This window comes from Polyodon spathula, chromosome 25 (genome assembly GCF_017654505.1).
Source record: "Polyodon spathula isolate WHYD16114869_AA chromosome 25, ASM1765450v1, whole genome shotgun sequence".
Lineage (NCBI taxonomy): Eukaryota > Metazoa > Chordata > Actinopteri > Acipenseriformes > Polyodontidae > Polyodon > Polyodon spathula.
Genome location: NC_054558.1, coordinates 7,125,019 through 7,143,191, shown reverse-complemented (window position 1 = coordinate 7,143,191; position 18,173 = coordinate 7,125,019). Strand labels below are relative to the sequence as shown.

Below are 18,173 nucleotides of genomic sequence, written 5' to 3'. Positions count from 1 at the left end.
TAATATCAAGGTACCAAGAAGGGGCCTTTTTAAACCAACAAAGTTCTTGATCAAGGAGTGAAGTATCCTTTATAAAAGTTGACCATGGTAAAAGCATAGCAAAGGCATGGTAAAGAATAGTGAGGCATATTAGTGTAAGCATGGCAAACCAGGGTAAACTATGGCAACTGCACAGTATACGAGATTCATAAACCTTGAGCAGTGCTTTACTCTGATACTAGTCTTTAGGTGCTGCTACATCTCAACGCACTGGTAAGACAGTCTGGTAATTTACCCGTAATGGCACGTAAGCACCATTACAGGGGTGATTTCATTTTCGTGAAAACAAAGTGTGGTATATAGGTGTGGCCTTCAGTAATCCCTGTCATAAAGATCTGCTATTGTTTCAGATCAGTAAATAGACCCCATGAACTTTAAGATTACCGTCCCAGTAGAGAATTACACCCAACTTATCTCCCTAAGGTTTGCAATGTGTATGCCGGTAGACTGCCTCTGTGTCGAGGTACTGTGTGAGATCTAGAGCTGATTGTCACAATGGAATTCAGCACTGCCGTTGCTCTGTAACACATTCCTCTGTGACACTGTCAAAGGAGCCGCACGTCATGGTATTCGTAGCACAATCGGTATGCAGAAAATGAATTGTAACAACAAAAAATAAAACTGCAGAAATGCATGAAGTTGAATGAAATAATGCTTTTTTGACTTGGACTGTGTTGGTATTTAAATAAACAACTTGTTCCCTACTGTCCTGCTCTTACATTGTGAATCTAAAATGGCTGTTGCAATAAACTCCTAGTGATTCGTTGCAATGTATTTGCCGAACAATAATCTAGTTCCTGTAAATCAAACAAGTCATATATGGGTTTTAAATTGCACAGGTTCTGATATTGTGAGTGTGAGAACGCAACTGAGCGATTTCTGAAAAGATGCTCGTGTTGTCTGTGTCTGAGCTCACCTTGAATAGCTGAAACATCTAGGCAGTGGGGGGTTCAGAGGCTGGCTGAGGACTGAGGAGCCTCAGCTGATTCCATGACTGACGCAGTTTGCCGCTACATGAAAGGAACAGGTTTGATCTCAGATCCGATCTTAACTGGCAGTCTGCCCTCCTTTCAACTTTTGAAGTGAATTTCTGCACCGCTGTGGGAGTTTGCTCTGCTGCAGTTGTCGTGCCATCCACACAGCGTCAGGATGACCTCCGGCGGCTCATTGAGAAGTCTTGGTCTTGGCCTGGGATTTAGAGAGCATGTTTGAGGGAGTCAAGATGCAGGTACTCCGGGAAGGCTTTGCATTAAACAAACAACAGTGTTGTCTGTCCAGGAGATCCTGACAGCTTTACAACACATGCAGTGTCTGGAGGGGAGCACTTGGGTTAGAGGTGGAGCCACGCAAAGGGACAGGTCCAGAGCCACATGGAAAGAACAGTGCAGTAATATTCTCTCACTAATAGATGCATGTTGATATGTTATGTTTTCTCTATCTTTAATTGTACAGTATGTCTTCCTGTGAGCTCTTTGGTTGGCCAAACAGAATGCAAGAACACAGGCTTACACCACGAGGGGCTGGCTTTATACTTGGTGCTGAGACCACAGTCCCCTGATGACCTAGCAGTGACACTGATGGAATAGCACAGCGCTGTCGTTCACGGCCCACCTGGCTGATAGACTCAGGCAGCGGTGGGAGCTGAAGTGAGGTCCCAGCTGAGCGTGGCAGTCTGCAGGTTGTTGTGACTGCACCAGGGTTCGATGTGTTTGGGTGGATGTCTCTGGGCTTGCTGGTGTAGGTTACAGCGAGCTCCCCGCTGCAAGCTTTCAGTTCAAGGTGACCGTAGGACAGCGAAGCCTCTCCTTCTGGACGGAAGCCAGCTGAAGAGAAGCAGAAAGAAGAAAGAATTTAAAAAAAGCTTGCTACCTCGTATGAAGGTACCAACTCCTCCCTGACAAGTTCAGAGATGGTATGTCTGGTTCTGTTCTTCGCCACCACCACTGATTTCTCAGAGAGGGTGGAGAGAGATAGCAGCACTCCTGAATAGGCAGTTACATAACCTAGTGAGCAGACAGAAGGGAATGGGGGAAAGAGCGTGCATCTTGCATCCTTCCTGCTAAGTGCGGGGCCCGAGGATGCTATTTCAGCTTATGTTTTTTACATTGTATTCATCCTGCACAAGAGGTTCAGATCAGTGTAGTGTATAAATAAATGATGAGCCCTACTTTATCGGAATGCCGGGTGTCACTGTGCGTTGAGAACGCACTGGGATTCAGTGCGAGAACCCATTACAATGTAATGGTGCTGTAACTGGATAATAATTCAGATGATTCAGAGCAAAGCACAGCAGAATCGCTGGTCAGTCAATTAATTAGTGTGCAAGCAGTTTACAAATAGAATCCATTTGGAAATTGTATCTAAACACCCCTAGCAGTCATTTCTAAAAACATTTCTAAACAGGTAGTGCATACACAAATATTAAGACAATGTTGCTGTTATCCTGTTAACATACAGATGCACGTCTCTCTATCTCTGTTTGTCTCTCTCTGTCCCTCCTGAGCCAATGCAATTCAGCACGGAGATGCAGGAATCCTAATTTACCGCAGAGGTGCTTGGGCATGACAGGGAGATATATAGCTTGTTACATAACAGTTGAGGCCCGTGGATTCGTTCCTGGGGAAGCTTGGGAAATAAACATGTTGTTTCCTTACCAGAGGCACACCTACCTGAGACTAAAATACAGTCCACCCCTCCCTGTCAACGGCTTTCAAGAAACAAAGAGAAACACACAACCCAAAACCTGCGTGTACAGCTGGGGCATAAAGAGCACAGTGTGGGAGAGGGAGAGGAGACTGCCTTGTCATGATGAGAGCCTTACAAGTAGCAATTATGTGGACCATATAGAAAATCGGGTTGGAAGTATATTCCATCTAATGCAATGCAGCACAGCTTCAAAACACTGTGTAGAGGATTGGAATGTATCACTGAGTTGTCAAATACAGAGAATTCAGTACTGGGGATCCAAGAGACAGCCATTTCAATACAGTAATACAGCTTAGTAATGGACGTCTTTTTGAGTCTGATATGTTGAACAAAAAACTAAATGTGGTCAGTTTATTTTATTTTTTTTCTGTTGTATGGCCCCCGACTGACTTGAAAGAAGTCATATGATCCTGCTAGAATAACAAGGATCTCTTCGTTTCCGAGATGTAATTGAGTTTGAGATTCCTGCCCACAGAGGATGGGAAACACTGGGGCTGGAGTGCTTTGTTGAGAAGTTTTTCATTTGGCTAAAAATACATCCAGTTAGGAAATAAGAAAAGCCCCAACATGTGGTAGGAAGGCTGAGGTAAAGAGGCACAGAAGGGAGGCGGTCTCTTAAAAAACAACAGGCTAAGGATGAACTACTGGGGAAGGTGAAGAGGAGCTATCTGTGCAGCGCCGTGAGGCAATGGAGGGTCTGTGATAAATAGCATTCAAAATCGCCAAACAAGTTCTGCAGGGCCAGGCACTGAGAGTGTGTGAGGGAGAGGAGTCCTCTATCATTCTCTGATTCTGTTCAGGTCACTTCTTACCAGGATCACTCAGTAAAGTCCTGTTTCAACCATGGGATGATTCTTAAAGACACCTAAAAGCCTAAATTTCTGAAGTGGCAGCGAGGGGTGTGCAGCTGTCATTTCTGTGATTTCACTACAGAAACTCCGCTTCAGCGACCTTTTCAGAAGCCGACCCTGTAGCCAATTCACATAGACTGAGAGCACGCATAATATGATATGAAACTACAGGTACGTAGTTAGTATAAGAAGTGCTGAGATATATTCACTAGCCCCCAGTAAGACATTGTGTACACTGTCCCTATTTTACTTTCTGGAGGTCAGGGTGATGTATGGATGATATGTTCTCCGTTCTAAACTCCCTCACATCTGCTCTGTGAGCCTGGCAGATTTCCAGTGGTTTGTATGGTAGGGAGATTGGAAGGGTGCAGCTTTGAGGCAAAGACAGGCTTGTGGTTGTGTATGTGTTGGTTGAAATGAAAACACGATTTGGTATCTGTGACAGATTAATAAAGTACAGAAATGACAAGACAATTGGGCCTAGGAGTGACCTGCACTCGTCAAACATATTATTTAGGAGCCACATCATTTTTAAGCAGTGTGTGCTGGCGACCCCCCTTTTTGATCTGTATCCCTCCCCTGAAATTACTGATAACATCCAGCACTGAGAGCCAGGGCTTAATTCTAGTGCTCCAGCCCCTGTGCGTGTTACAAGTAGCTGTCCTCTTATAGCCTGTGAGGGAGAGAGATGGAGGGAGGATGGAAGCACAGCACCTGACTGATTTGTGTCCTCCACCTTTACCCCCGTCCCCTTTTAAGGTAGGCCGGGCTGCAAATCCTCACACAGCGCAGTCTGCCTGCCTGCCTGCATGTCTGTAGCTTACTGTAGCTCTACTCCAGACACGGGGCTCAATCTGCAGGCCTGCAATGTGTGTCTCCCTTCTTCACTGATCCCTACGGGGGGGGGGGGCAAGAAAGACAGAGAAACTGAGAGACCCAGTAACCAATTCAGCTGAGCCCCACAGTTCTAGAGAGAGAGAGAGAGAGAGAGAGTGAAGCGGGAGAGGGAGCGAGAGAGAGACAGGAGAGACGAGAGAAAGGGAGACTGGCTGGAGCACACAAACTCAAAGGAGATAAAGAAAGACAAGCAGTAACAATTCAGATAAACAGGTCCCATCCTCAGTTCCATCTAAACCTCCTCTCCTTCAATCTGTTTGTCTGTTTTTATTTTTTATTTTTTTGGTTTGTGTAATTAAAAGAAGAAGATGCTGAAGTTTCGCGCAGACCGGAGAGTGAGGTAGGTAGTTGGGTTTGTAGGTAGGTCAGTCATTGCCTCTGCAGGGTTATGAACAGCAATAGGGAGACGTTTATCATTAAGAGCTGGTTAGCAGCTGCGGTGTGAACTGAATAAAGGAGCTGCAGGTCAGTGATTACTGCAATGCAGTGCTGGTAGGAGCTAGCAGCTTGTGTGTTTGGTGGAGGTGTGTGTACAGTATGTGCGTGCTTGGAGAGACCACGCTAATGGAATTGTTAATCTATCCTGAGAGTATGAATGTGTTTGTGTCTGTAGCAAAGAAGAAGGGCTGCCATGTGGTGCAGTTATGTTATACAGCAGGTTGTGGATATATGTGTGTTTGTAAGCAAGCTGCAGGCACATGCTGTGTGTGTGTAGGGCAGCAAGCATGCTGGCACAGTTTTCATTTGGAAAGGAGTTAGACGTCACATTTTTGTCAGTGTGTAATCGCACAGTGGTTTTCTGCATGTGCGTGTGTTTGTGAGAGTGAGGAGACAAGCGCGTGTTCCTGAAAATGTGTCTGTTTGCGAGTGCGTGATTGACACATCGCCACCTTTTTCTTTTTATAGTATGCATGTTAATAAGTGGATCAGTAAATAACACCAGGGCGGAAACCCTCACTAGATTAATACATTTAGAGCAGCAGTATTTTTAAATATCATCGAAACACCATCTGACAGTAATGGAAGTCTCTTTAGTGTCCTGCGTACGTGTACAATTGTAGATGGGACCTTTTTTGTTTTGAAGAACGGTTACATAATTTCACTCCTCTGCTGTACGGTTCAATTGACCCCACAGATTACTGCTCATAGCACTGGGTGTGATGAATTTTTGGAGGTGGGTGTTGGGGACATGGCTGCCTCGGGGCGTCCAGGGTACTGTATGCAGCAGGTATTTTGAAAACCCCACCCTCTCACCTGCCTCCCACTCATAAATCTGTCCTGTAATGCAAATGTTTATTACCTTGTCGTGCGAGCGAGCATTACATCTTAAAGCCATCGCTCGGGGCCAGTGGTAAAACTGAGCTCCACTGTAAATGAGTACGGCCACAAAGGGTCCACATTCACCCCATTGTATTTACAGCAAGGCACAGCTTTCCATCTGTTGTGGGTGTATAAAGAGACAAACAACTAGAATCGCCAGCAATATCTAGCATGCCCTATTGTGTACATGGGCTGTATCGCGTGTCATGACAGATGTGATGCAAATGGTTTCACTAAAATGTATTCTGTAATATTTGAAATCTGCATCTCCCTCTTGCAAGGCACTTTCAGTCAGAATGGGTAAGACAGCAGATCTGGCAGACTTTGGCTGAGGGCTGATAGTAAACGTTTCACTGGCCAGCACTGTAGAAGCATGGGGGATTCTGTGAGGCAGGCTGTATGTTACACGTGCACATGTTTTGGTGGTGTTGTGTTGGCTCTTAACATGAGTAATTCAATTTTCTTTTATGAATTTCCCCTCTCTTGTGTAAGTCACGAGTGCAGATATTGACTTAATGCAAAACAAGCAGTGTGAATCTCTGTCAATGGCCGGTTTGGAGCAGCCTGAGGGAGCAGGTGGTGAATTATAATATAATGTACTGATTGCTTGTTGTATTTCCTTGCAGCCACAATGACCGGAGCAGCACGTTTAGACACCCAGTGAACCACCTCAACACAGAGGAGACACACAAACTGCAGCAGCAACTACTGTGAGTTCACAAGACAAAGAAAAAACAACAGCAGCAACTAAAATCACACACCTTTACTGATAATAAATAAATACATGAATTACACTGAAGCAGTTTAGCGCCAAAGTATTCTCCAGAAAGGAAAAAAAAATGATCTTGTTCATTGGAAGAAGCCTGTTAACCGGTCTCTTAATACAATATAATAAAATACAAATGTATTTTTACATAGTGACCTTGACGCTATAGCAACCCAGGGCACAGTACAGAGTTAAAAACAAAACGAGAGAGCTCACATGTGTAGTACACTCCAGCTACAGCCAGTTATATAAAAGCACCTGAAAAAAAGGATGTTTTCAATTCAGGCTTAAAAGAGTACAATGTTTCAAATTGCCTAATGTCAGCTGGAAGAGAGTTCCACACACGAGGAGCGCAGCAGCAAAAATTTCAGCCTTTAAGACACATTTTTTGGAACGTCTAAGAGTTCTGCATTTTCTGATCTTTAACAAACGAATAGGAATATGCAGAGTTAGCAGTTTATTAACTACTAAGACCATCTTTAAATATAATAACTGGTTAATAATCCTGAAGAATAAAAGGCTTATTTAAATACCCTGGTAGCTCCTTACATTGAGCTGTGCCGAGCAACAATTGACACTGAATCCTTTTTACAGATTCAACACTTTATTAATAATAATAATAATAATAATAATAATAATAATAATAATAATAATAATAATAATAATAATAATAATAATATATTTTTATATAGCGCCTTTCATAGTGGACCACCATCACAAAGCGCTCTACAGAGGTAGGCTATGAACTGTGCATTATATGCAGACTCGCTAACAATAGGACATTGTAAAAGCTTGGCATTAAAACGACAATGCTATAGTGTAAAAGTTGCTGTGGTACTGAATCACTTCAGTCTTGTAGTTCAAAATCTCTCAAATAGTCTATCTACAATCAGACCATGTGACCTACAGCAAAGGTACCAGCGTGCAGCAGTTAATATGTGTATCTCATTGCATTAGAAATGTTTGCATGCCCTAAAAATACCTGAATAGGCTTCTTTACGAGTGTTTGATGCCTGACTCTAATCCTGTTGAGAATGGATCCCCTTGCAGTCTCTTGTGTGACAGAGATGATGAATTTTATACACAGTTATACGAAGGTATCAAAGTCATATTATAGACATATATTTAGACATGCCGAATGAATAGACGCACTCTGCCAGATCCATGTGCATCCTGTTACTTAGTTACCCGAGCACACTGAAATGTACCCCCCCCAAACCCTAACCATAACCCACCCCCTCCTCTAGGGGGTTCGTGTTGTTGCTCGTCAGCTCAAGACTCATTCGCATTCCTGGGCTCCACGTTCTGTTGGATGAGAGCGGATGTTTCAGCTGAATGTTTTGCCTGAGGGTGTTAATTGAAATACTCCTCGTAAACTTGTTTTAAAAGAAACAGACTCCAACCATTTTAAAAATAAAAACAACAAGAAAAAAAAACACTCTTAACCTAGAATTTCTAGTTCTTTGGCTATGCTTCTGAGGACTGCATATTCATTAAAGAGAAACAGGCGAAAAACTGACATTCTCTTAAAAAGCGCGCTTACCGTCCTATAACCTATATCAAAAAATTCTTTAAATACATTGTGAAATATTCAAACTGGTGAATTAGTGAAGAGTCCATATACAGTAAAGTATAGTACATGTACTGTCAACATGTCCTAATTGTGAATTAACAGAGTGTATTTTAGCCTATAGGCAGCTCTGTTGTGTGTAGAAGTGCTTGTGTGAAGTCACTTGTCCTACACGTGTGTCTCACAGCTCGAACCCGGACATGAGTGGTAATCGGCCAGTAAGCATCACCAGTGAGAGCACATCCAGTCACGGCATGGTATCAGACCTGGAGCCCAATGGCAGGGTGAGCAATCTCAATGTCTTTCCCCTACCTCCAGAGTAAATGTATTACGTTATCAGTGTAAAACAGCTGCCTTTGTCTTTGTTCTGTTTTGAATTAGTATAATGCATTACACTGATGCTTCTTTTTGGGAGTGCCTATGTGAGTTTTAGGTGGGGAATAATAGAAAGTATTGAAAACAGTAAAGGAAGTTGGTCCCCCCCCCCCCCCCCCCCCCAGGCCTCACGCTCCTCGAAGAAAGCCGTCACTTTTGGGAAGCGCTCCAATTCCATGCGTAGGAACCCCAAGGCAGAGGTCATGAAGCAGGGCTGGCTCTACAAACAGGTACCTCAGTAATCCTTTGCTTCTGGTAACACTTTAGATTAATTGCCTCTAATTGCTGTGTATTTACATAGTACTTACTTAGTAAATACATGTGTACTTATACATAATTACAGTGGTATTATGCAAAGTTACAATGTACTTAATCTGTACATGTATGATATAGCTCTAACCCTAACCGTACCCCCCCAACCCTAACCACTAACCATTTGCTGTGCAAAAGGATTTATACATTAAGTACATTGTAGCTATGCGTAATAACAATGTAGTTGTGTAAATTAACATGTATTTACTAAGTAACTATTCTGTAAATACACAGTAATTAGAGACACAACAAAGTGTTACAGACTTTATTGGCTGCGTTGTGTTTCTTCTGAGACTGCTGTGTCTTTCAAATGCCCATTTGGATTAGCTGTGCTGTATACCCATGGTTTACAAAGTCTCTATCCCTGTCTCTTGTAGGCCAGCAATGGAGTGAAGCAGTGGAATAAGCGCTGGTTTGTCTTGACGGACCGCTGTCTCTTTTACTACAAAGGTACGCAATGTAATTCAGTAATTCGCTTTGAAATACGGGTGCTTACAACTGACTAGGACTGGGCATATATGGGACAAGCTTATCAGAGGGTTTAGAGTAGCAGGGTTATAGGTATGTAAGAGAGCAGACGTTAAGGTTTTACAGTGAGTTTAGTCACAGATGTGCTTTATTCAGCATGGAATTACAACAGCAGGTGTGTCTAGTTTGTTCCACAGTGAAGCCCGGACTCTATGATCTAGTCACTAATGAAATGGAGAGCACTGAGGGTAGAGAATACTGTAGTTCAGTAAAGAAGGAAGCCGGCTGACTGCCTGGCTGCAGTGCTTGCCTGAAACTGCGGCAGGTTTGTGTTTGATTCATCCTCCAGCCCACACACATCCCTGCCAAGCCAGGGATATTGATAACAGCTTTTTAACAAGGTGCTAATCAGATGTGGCTTTGTGTTAATGTTTCTTTGTTTTGTTAACTTTTTTTTTTTTTTTTGGGTGCAGCGTTCTGATCTAACTTGCAGAGGTTTTTCAACACACCCTTCAATTATGTTTTGTTTTATAATGCATTTTTCAAGACACAGATGTAGATAAAGATGTGTCATTCTGAAAGGACGATGACAGGCACTGGCACGTGACAACAGTACTAGAACCTCTGATACAAATGAGAACACTACAGAAGAGATATGAAATAACTGGAACAGAGTTTTAAGTAACGGGAGAAAGCTTATTTTTCAGTAAGTCGAGTCATGTTTACCCAGCAGGCTAGTTCAGTACAATGGTGCACAGCATACAATAAAAGAAAAATGTCCCTTAAGCCCCTTCACACTGGCGATCTTACCTGGGTCTAAACCCGGGTTCTGGCGAACCAGGTCACAATCCTGCATAGTGTGAAACCACATACCCGGTTCGATCTTAGTTCGACCCAGGTTATCAAGTGACCCACCTCAGGATGTGGGTCAACAAGGTTTAACCCGGGTCGACTGATACAAAACGCATGGTGGGTGCTTGTAATCAAAAGTAACACAGCCACGCCTGCATAAACTTTTCACTTCCGCAAGGAACTTGAGAAACACTTCTGTTTATTCATAGTTTATTGCTTGAGACACACCCTGAGCCAGATTACTACAGGGATGGCGTGGCGTGACTTAAAGAAACATTTGCTCTAATCGACATTTTGGCCGACAATTCAATCTAGAGAAGGTTGTATGGAAGCGTCTGTAAGAAGCAGTTAGCGAGAGGCTGGCTGAAGGATTTCACAGGATGCCAGTCCAGTGCAGAGACGGATTAAAAGCAGATGAAAGTGTGGTCAAGTCATTGTTGCTGCTTCTGGGGCATTGCATACTTGCTTCTTTTACCCGGGTTGGCCCTGCTTCTTCAAAAAAAAACGCTTAACCGACCCGCATGACACCAGGTCGCGACCCAGTGTGACATGGGCTTGGTTACAAGCATCAGCTTAAATATAGGTTCTGTGTCTGTCCCTGCCTTACCGCCCTCCCTTTGTCTTCATACACACACCGTAGCGGTCTATTAAAACTGTGTTTATGACAAATAACCATTGAGTACAGAAACTGTTGACAATGACTTGCTGAACTGCCAGTTATAAAAGCTTTTTACTGGTTTACACCCATTTTTGTTAACTGAAAACAAAACTGGTAAATTTACGAAACACCGAGAAGCAGCCTGGAGGTTCTTAGCTATTAAGTCATTTCTTCACTGGAGTGTTGACTTTTTAAATGGTTCTCTGTAAGGATTTGAAATAGAGGCCACTTTGCTTAAAGAAAAGCAGTGTGCGCGTGCATGCAGTGTCTTATTTATATATGATGTTTAACAGGGTGATTTAAAAAAAAAAATAGATTAGTTGAGCAAGCTAGTTCAAAAGTATTTAACAGGACAGTAAAAGATGCACATGGAACAGAACAGCATCACATGACCAGGGCATGCCTGTAAGATGCCATTGAAGTTACCAGCAAATTATATTTGCTGAAGTATTTGCTCTACTGTCTCTTCTCACTCTACCAAATGTTGTTTTCCAATGCAGTATTAACTAACATTCTCATGCAGTTTATCATGTGTGTCTTTGTTCGTGATTCCGTGTCAGTCTGCAAGAAGGTGGAAACAAACAGATTTGACTGTAAATCAAAACATAGATCTCTGATTGGTGGGACTGTATTTGTGGTCCAGATTCACATGCTGTATAGGTGTAAGCTGACAGTAGCCTGAGGAATGTGTGTGTGTGTGTGTGTGTGTGTGTGTGTGTGTGTGTGTGTGTGTCTACTTGTCTGCTTCAGTTAGGACCGTTTAGTCCTGGCAAAGCAACATTTGAACAAAAACAGCAGGTGACATTTTTTTAGGGTTAGTCAGTTTTATGGAATGGTGCTTTGTGTCTATATTTATTTGTTTACCTTTTGGGGGTAATTTTTTTTTTGTTGGGCAAGGGAATTGTAAAAGTTGAGAATAGCAAGGCGTAAGACTGCATTAAGGCTCCAGAAACCTATAAAGAGTAATTGTTGTTGTTTTGATGAACGTGACTAAGTGCTTGAGCTGTACTATGTGGCTTTGTTGATTTGACAAGCGTAGCAATGTCACCAGGTACCTGTGTGCCTCAGGTGGCTTTTGACAACAATGCAGTGCATGTCCATCTGTTTTTCTGCTGTCAGTCTAAATCTTTAGAAGTGTAGATGAATGATGGCAGTGTAATCGCAGGACCTTTTTCCCCTTTTATTTTTTGTTGTAATTAGTCATGTTAAAAAAGGGGTCAAAGAAGATTGGCTGCTTCTGAGATAATAAAAATAATATATATACAACTTTGGGTAGTGTCAGGGTCACAGTGAGGTTGGGAGGTTTGTGAATCCTCCATATTAAAAGCAACTCCGATAGTGTGTGTGTGTGTGTGTGTGTGTGTGTGTGTGTGTGTGTGTGTGTGTCTGTCTGACTGTCTTTGTATTTGGGTGTGTGTGTGTGTGTGCGTGCTTGCGTGTGCGTCTGTGTATGTCTGTGTGTGTGTGTGTGTACATCTGTGACAGAGCTGTCTGTTTTCAGATGAGCTGTGCACTCGACTGTGGCCGCACAGGTATTACTGGCAAGGGGCCAGGCCCGGATTCCAAAAACACTGAGTCACAAGGGCTGATTGCAGTCACGCTGCACAGCAGAAAACACATCAGCAGAGCATGTAGTGAGCTCATTCTCAACACACTGCTTGCAGGAGAGGGAGAGAGAGAAGGAAAGGGAGAACAGCTCAGCAACACTCTGCAGATTATTACCGTGCAGTCTCATTCTTCTGTGTTAACCTTTGAGCTGATACACATCCGCACACTGTACAATACCTTCAACCTGCTGCAAGCTTTACTCTACGCTGGCACCCTGATATTCGGTTTTGAAAATCTACAATAACATTTTTATGGGAGAGGTTTCTACGGCAAGCATAGGTAGCTGCGTGGAAGTTTTTCACGCAGAGGACTGCATCACCAGCTTCTGCTGTCACTGTCGGAGTTAATCTAAATCTGCCTTTTCATTTTTTGGTTTGCCATCCAGACGAGAAGGAGGAAGCCGTTTTGGGAAGCATCCCTCTGCTCAGCTTTTGGATATCTTTGCTCCAGCCATCAGACAACATCAACCGGAAACACGCCTTTAAGGTCAGTCAGTCAATCTGGGGTCCTTGGGTGTGGGTGTGAGTGTGGGTGTGGGTGTGGGTGTGTGTGTGTGTGGGGGGGGGGTTATATAACGGGGAGTAATTACTGCCTTTTCTGCCTTGATATTGCAGTGCCTGCAATGCTGTAAGCACTGTGCAATCAGATCTCCCTGCAGGGATAGTGGAAACAAGGGTATCCCAAACTCTGTTCCCCTCCCTTTCGCATTGTTTCTGTAAACCTCACCTTTGCTCTTGTGTCCAGGAGCACTGGCCCCCCTGGTGGCAGTTTTGCATTATGAACGTGGTTAGAAGTTCTGGTAAGCTCAGCGGTAGACTTTCTCAGCAGTGTTTTCCAGCAGTTGTCAGTTCAACTTGATCTAGCAGAAAGAAAGCAAGCAGAGCCACTACTTCAAGTGCACTATAAAAAAATTTACCATTTACATCTCTCCACTGAGAGACCCTACACCTCAATACTAGCCCAATCCTTTCCAAATGATCTTCTATGGAGTGGCACTAGGATGGCAATGGTTCTGTACTGAGGGGAAATGGCAGCACAAAGGCATCTACACCAGTACACAGTGGTGATGTTTTCAGTCATATGACAGTGGATAGAACTGGATCCAGGTAAAGCATTGCAGTGCTTTATCAGGACCACTGAACGCTGTTTGTTTCAGATCCCCAGTGGGTGTGATAGCTAACAGCTGTGCTCGGATTTCTAAAGGACTGTTTAGGTTATGGTATAATAAAATTGAGGGAGAGGGTTCAGTTCTTTTAAAAGGCTTTTTTTTTTTTTTCTCACCAAGCTCCCACTGATGTTAAACAGAACGAGCAGCTTGTAAATTATTAAGCAGACTCTGCCGTCTTAAGGGCTGCCACTCTGTTACCATTTTTTGGAAGAAGTATAATTCATGCATCGCAGCTCATACATGAAAAATGAGTTGTTTTCCTCCTGGATAGCCGTACTGTTGCAGTCACAGCTCTGCACTGTGCACGGTGTGACTGCTCTATCCCCCCCAGAGCCTGTTAACTCCTTCAACCCCCCTCCCTCTGCGGCCCGCAGGAAGAGCTGTACCGTGGTGGGTTATCTGTAGGTTGTTGAATAACCTTGGCTGTTTGTCTACCGGCATGGTGCAGCATTTTTGTTTTTATAACACAAATGTTCTGGAGACATCTTTCTACTGTTAGGATTCAACAATAATAGAACAGGGATTTTCAGAATTACAATGTATCATTCTCACTTGAAACAAAGTCATATCAAAGTCATTTTAGACATGCGGTATTTATAGAAGACATGTTTTTTTTTTTTTTTTGTGGCTAATGCCGGGTTGTGTTCACGTCTGTTAAAAGGTTCCACATGACTAGCTGAAGTCGGGGTGTCTTGTTGCTGGCCCACATTACCTGTCATCATGTACCCAAACACAGCTGTCCACCTGCCAGAGTCAACACACTGGCATATTGAGTGCACAAACTGCTCTTGTATGTTAACTTTGGGTTTTACATGATCTGCAGCTGTTTACATTACACCCATCTGCATTGCTACTCAACAAACAGAAATCCAAACCAAGGACCATATTTTCAGAGCGGTTCCGCCATTCTTTAATTAAGTTAAAGTTACAAAATGAGAAAAGCTGGAGTATATACTTTGAAAATATAGCCCTAACTTGTAAAGGAAAAAAAAAAATCGAAAACTTCAGACATAGGTCGACATTTTCAAAGCTATTTACCTCAAATCGTCAACAGCAAGATAAAATCACGCAAAAATAAAGTGGTCAAACCATGACAAAACAAGCATTCGTTTTAGCTTTGAAAGTTATGTGGTTTCCATTCCATTTTGTAATTGGGTTTTTATTGTTTACGAAGAACAAAATGCGCTAATGGCAGTGCTGAGTAAATAGCTTTAGGAATGTCGCCCACGTTCTTTTGACATGTTGAATTGGACCCCCTCTCTGTATCTTTCTTTGTGTCCCTGTTTCCCAGGTTAGAGTACAATAGCTGGTTTTATTTTAAAAAACAGCTCCACCCCTATAAAAAAGACTGTGGTGTACCCTGGTGAAACTCCGGCAAAGTGGAGTGCAGTACAGTGATAGCATGGGCGAGCATGTGAAAGAACAGAGAAGTACACAAACCATAAAAAAAATATATACAATTGTTATACAGGGCACATGAGCATATAAATGGGAAAAGCTAATTCATCAAAGTCCCAGTTTCATAGAGGGTGGGCCTTTGGATGAAACAATACTGAAACAATACTGATAAAAATATAAACCAGTTGTTAACTGAACAACTTCCACATTTATGGCACTCTTGAAAAGGATGAACTGAATTGACTTTGAGAAGATTCAGTTGGATTTTGACTAGTTCTAACCACTTCTGCTGTTTTGGAATTGTGAATTGGAAGGTTCATATGTCATACCTACAGGACCAGTAAACCCGTGAGCAGTTACAGTTTATCGTGCGTGCTGTTCCACACCTCCTCGCGAATACCTCCTCACCACTCTCCTCATACTGTAGCTGTACAGAACACGGCAGCACCTCAGTGGTTAATTACCATTATTACTCAAATATTATTTAATTATTCTGGGATTATTAAAATATCAAAAGCACAGCAGTTTGAAACACTCTTGTAAGCTTAATAGATCCACCTGCAATCCTGTCAGGTTCACCTGTCGCCATGGAGCGGGAATGGATCGAAATTGCCGTGCAATCTTCACAGTTTTAAATCACTCATGTGACTGAAGTTTTTTCTATAGAGGGCTATATATTAGTATTATCTGTATCCAGACTGAACCAGGGCACTCTGTTTAGAGTTTGCTGGTTAGCAGCAATACTAGTCATTTTTAGAAGTGAACACTCCAAATCCACCAAGGTGCAAAGCCTCTATTTTGGCAATGGAACTTGAAGATGACTGTGCCTATACCAGTCCATCCTATCTCAAGTGCATTGTCTAAAGAGATTTGCCCATTCTCACATGAATAGTCTTGTGTCTTTATTACCTTAAATAGTAGGTTGCAAAATGTATGATCGTTAGAGTATGCACTGTATCTCCTGCCTGCGCTTTGTTGAATGTAAAATCTTCACAAATGATGCCTTACCTCCCTGCAGAGTTAATGTACTTGGGTGAAGTTTTCGATTGTTATTTATTACACCTGTCGGTCCTTCCACCTTGGCCTGTACTAAAATAAAAATAAAATAAACAAGCTAACAGTGCTGCCCTGTGGTTCGAATTTGAGATTATTGGTAATGTTTTATATCTTTCTGCAGTGAGATAATGCTTGGAAAATCAGGAAACACAATAGTGTTTGGGATTTTAAAAAATATATAATCTCATATTAAAAATGTAAAGTGTAACCATGAGAAACGTTTTGGAAAAATGCTAAATGACTGTGCTAAACTGAGTACTAGCAGTTCCAGGAAAGGAACTGCAATATATCAGCTGCGATGCTGTCAGGAACATGACCAGAACTTGAATCAAAATGAAAATGTGCATCGCTCCAGGTGAAAGATTAGCCAGGTGTCAGAGCCCTCGGCCACACTTCTGCTGCTAGCTGGGTGCTCTTCTTTGACTTTCGTTATTCTCTCTTCTTTTCTGTCCACTCCTGTTGTGCGAGGACCCCTGAGCAGCGTCCTTCAGTGTGCCTGTCTGAATTTCAAGATGAGCTCCCCTTACTGTAGGTGATGTATCTTTTTTTTCTTGTCTTTTGTTATTTTTTTCTATTTCAGCTGCATGTCAGAATCATCAAGCAGCAACTTTTCTTCAGTGAAGGGATTTGTGAATATCTGTCATTTTCAAACATTGACTGCTTTTACTTGTTGTTTTTTAATTATTATTCTGTATTGGAATGATGCACGCTTAGTAAATCTGTCTCAGATCTATTCACCAGTAATTAAAACGTTAAGCTTATTTGAAAATTGCTGCCCTTGACTGGTAATCACCATTAGCACAGGGGTTTGATTCAATTAACTTTTTAGATATAAATCTATGCCAATAATTATGGTTAAATATGAAACAGTATTAATTTGAATATCAAGGTACCTACTGCCCCATGTTCAGCTATTTCTTCAATTTATATTTTCCCTGAATGTTTGTTATTTTCTCTTGCTAAACAATTATTGAATTAGAACCTATAGCAATACCAAAGAACTGTGAGTCCACTAAATAAGGCATCCGTGATGTTGAGGGTAGTTTGAACTCCAAATAAACTGGGAAAGAAAACGAAAATGCAACTGGGGGTAAATGATCTTGCTTAAAGGTTCCAAAGATCCCATTTGCACAGTCTAAATCATTTAAATATAGGAAATACGTTCACTGCCACGTTGATTTCAATTCAGTCCGTAATGGACCAGACAATGGTATTGGATAGTCGGTCTGTCGCATGCAGGAAAACTATCTATACCACTGATAAACCTACATGTTAGTGTTACGAAGCACACTGCACTCGTAGGTTGATTGTCCTTGCCTGGCTGCACTGCCTGTCTAATGCTTGTTCCTTGTTTCTGTTGCAGGCCTCGTGGTGCCGGGAGGCGGAGGGATACGGCCACAGTAACGGGAGCTCCTCGCTTTGTCCGCAGGCTGAGCACGCCGGGGTCAGGACCTACTTCTTCAGCGCGGAGAGCCAGGAGGAGCAGGAGACCTGGGTCCGAGCGATGAGTGAAGCTGCCCAGGTCCACATCCAGCCGACACAGAGGTACAAGCAGCAACACTCAGAACGAACCCATGAGCTGTTACAGCACCTCCAACTGCTGGGTATTTAATGCTTAAAAGAAAGTAAATTGCTGTACTTTTAGTGAAAATCATATTTGAATTAACAATTGATACCAAGTTAAAAAAAAAATACATATTTTCTGTAAAAAGGCTGGGCAAATACACCAACAGGTACACGGTTGCCCTACATGCGCACACGCATTTACACTCGCCTACAGAGGTACACTCTTTGTACACTCACTTACACAAGAATACATTCATCCCCAGTGCACATAATATTTGTACTGAGGTTCTTTCCATGCTGACCTAATTCATTGAGGAATAATGGTGTGTAATCAGCTCTCGTAGCTGGCCCTGCACTGGCCTTGCTAGGCAGTGTGACAGCGGTTTGATCCTCTTTGGTTGATGTTATTATTTATCTGTAGCACAGGACACCCACCTGTAACATCTCTTTGGCAAGTGCACCCTGGCAAACAGCACACGGCAGTGATGCATACATTACGTTAAAAATCAAAAAAACATTAATTTAGCATTAAAAAAAAAGCTGCTCATTGTTTTCCTCGTGAA

General features: G+C 42.5%; 1 protein-coding gene across 11 annotated transcripts in view; it reads left to right on the top strand.

The window, feature by feature from the left end:
• The window catches only part of LOC121299959 (pleckstrin homology domain-containing family A member 6-like), a 65,834-nt gene that overhangs the window by 31,397 nt on the left and 16,264 nt on the right, over positions 1-18,173 (top strand). For 9 of the 11 annotated variants that reach the window (XM_041228241.1, XM_041228237.1, XM_041228240.1 and 6 more), the window contains exons 2-7: positions 6,440-6,523; positions 8,337-8,433; positions 8,650-8,754; positions 9,214-9,286; positions 12,808-12,908; positions 17,408-17,589. In XM_041228241.1, the coding sequence (XP_041084175.1) occupies positions 6,440-6,523; positions 8,337-8,433; positions 8,650-8,754; positions 9,214-9,286; positions 12,808-12,908; positions 17,408-17,589 (642 nt within the window). Of the gene's footprint in view, positions 1-4,754; positions 4,834-6,439; positions 6,524-8,336; positions 8,434-8,649; positions 8,755-9,213; positions 9,287-12,807; positions 12,909-17,407; positions 17,590-18,173 lie in introns of those variants that run through there. The other 2 variants (XM_041228238.1, XM_041228242.1) reach the window with 2 other exon arrangements.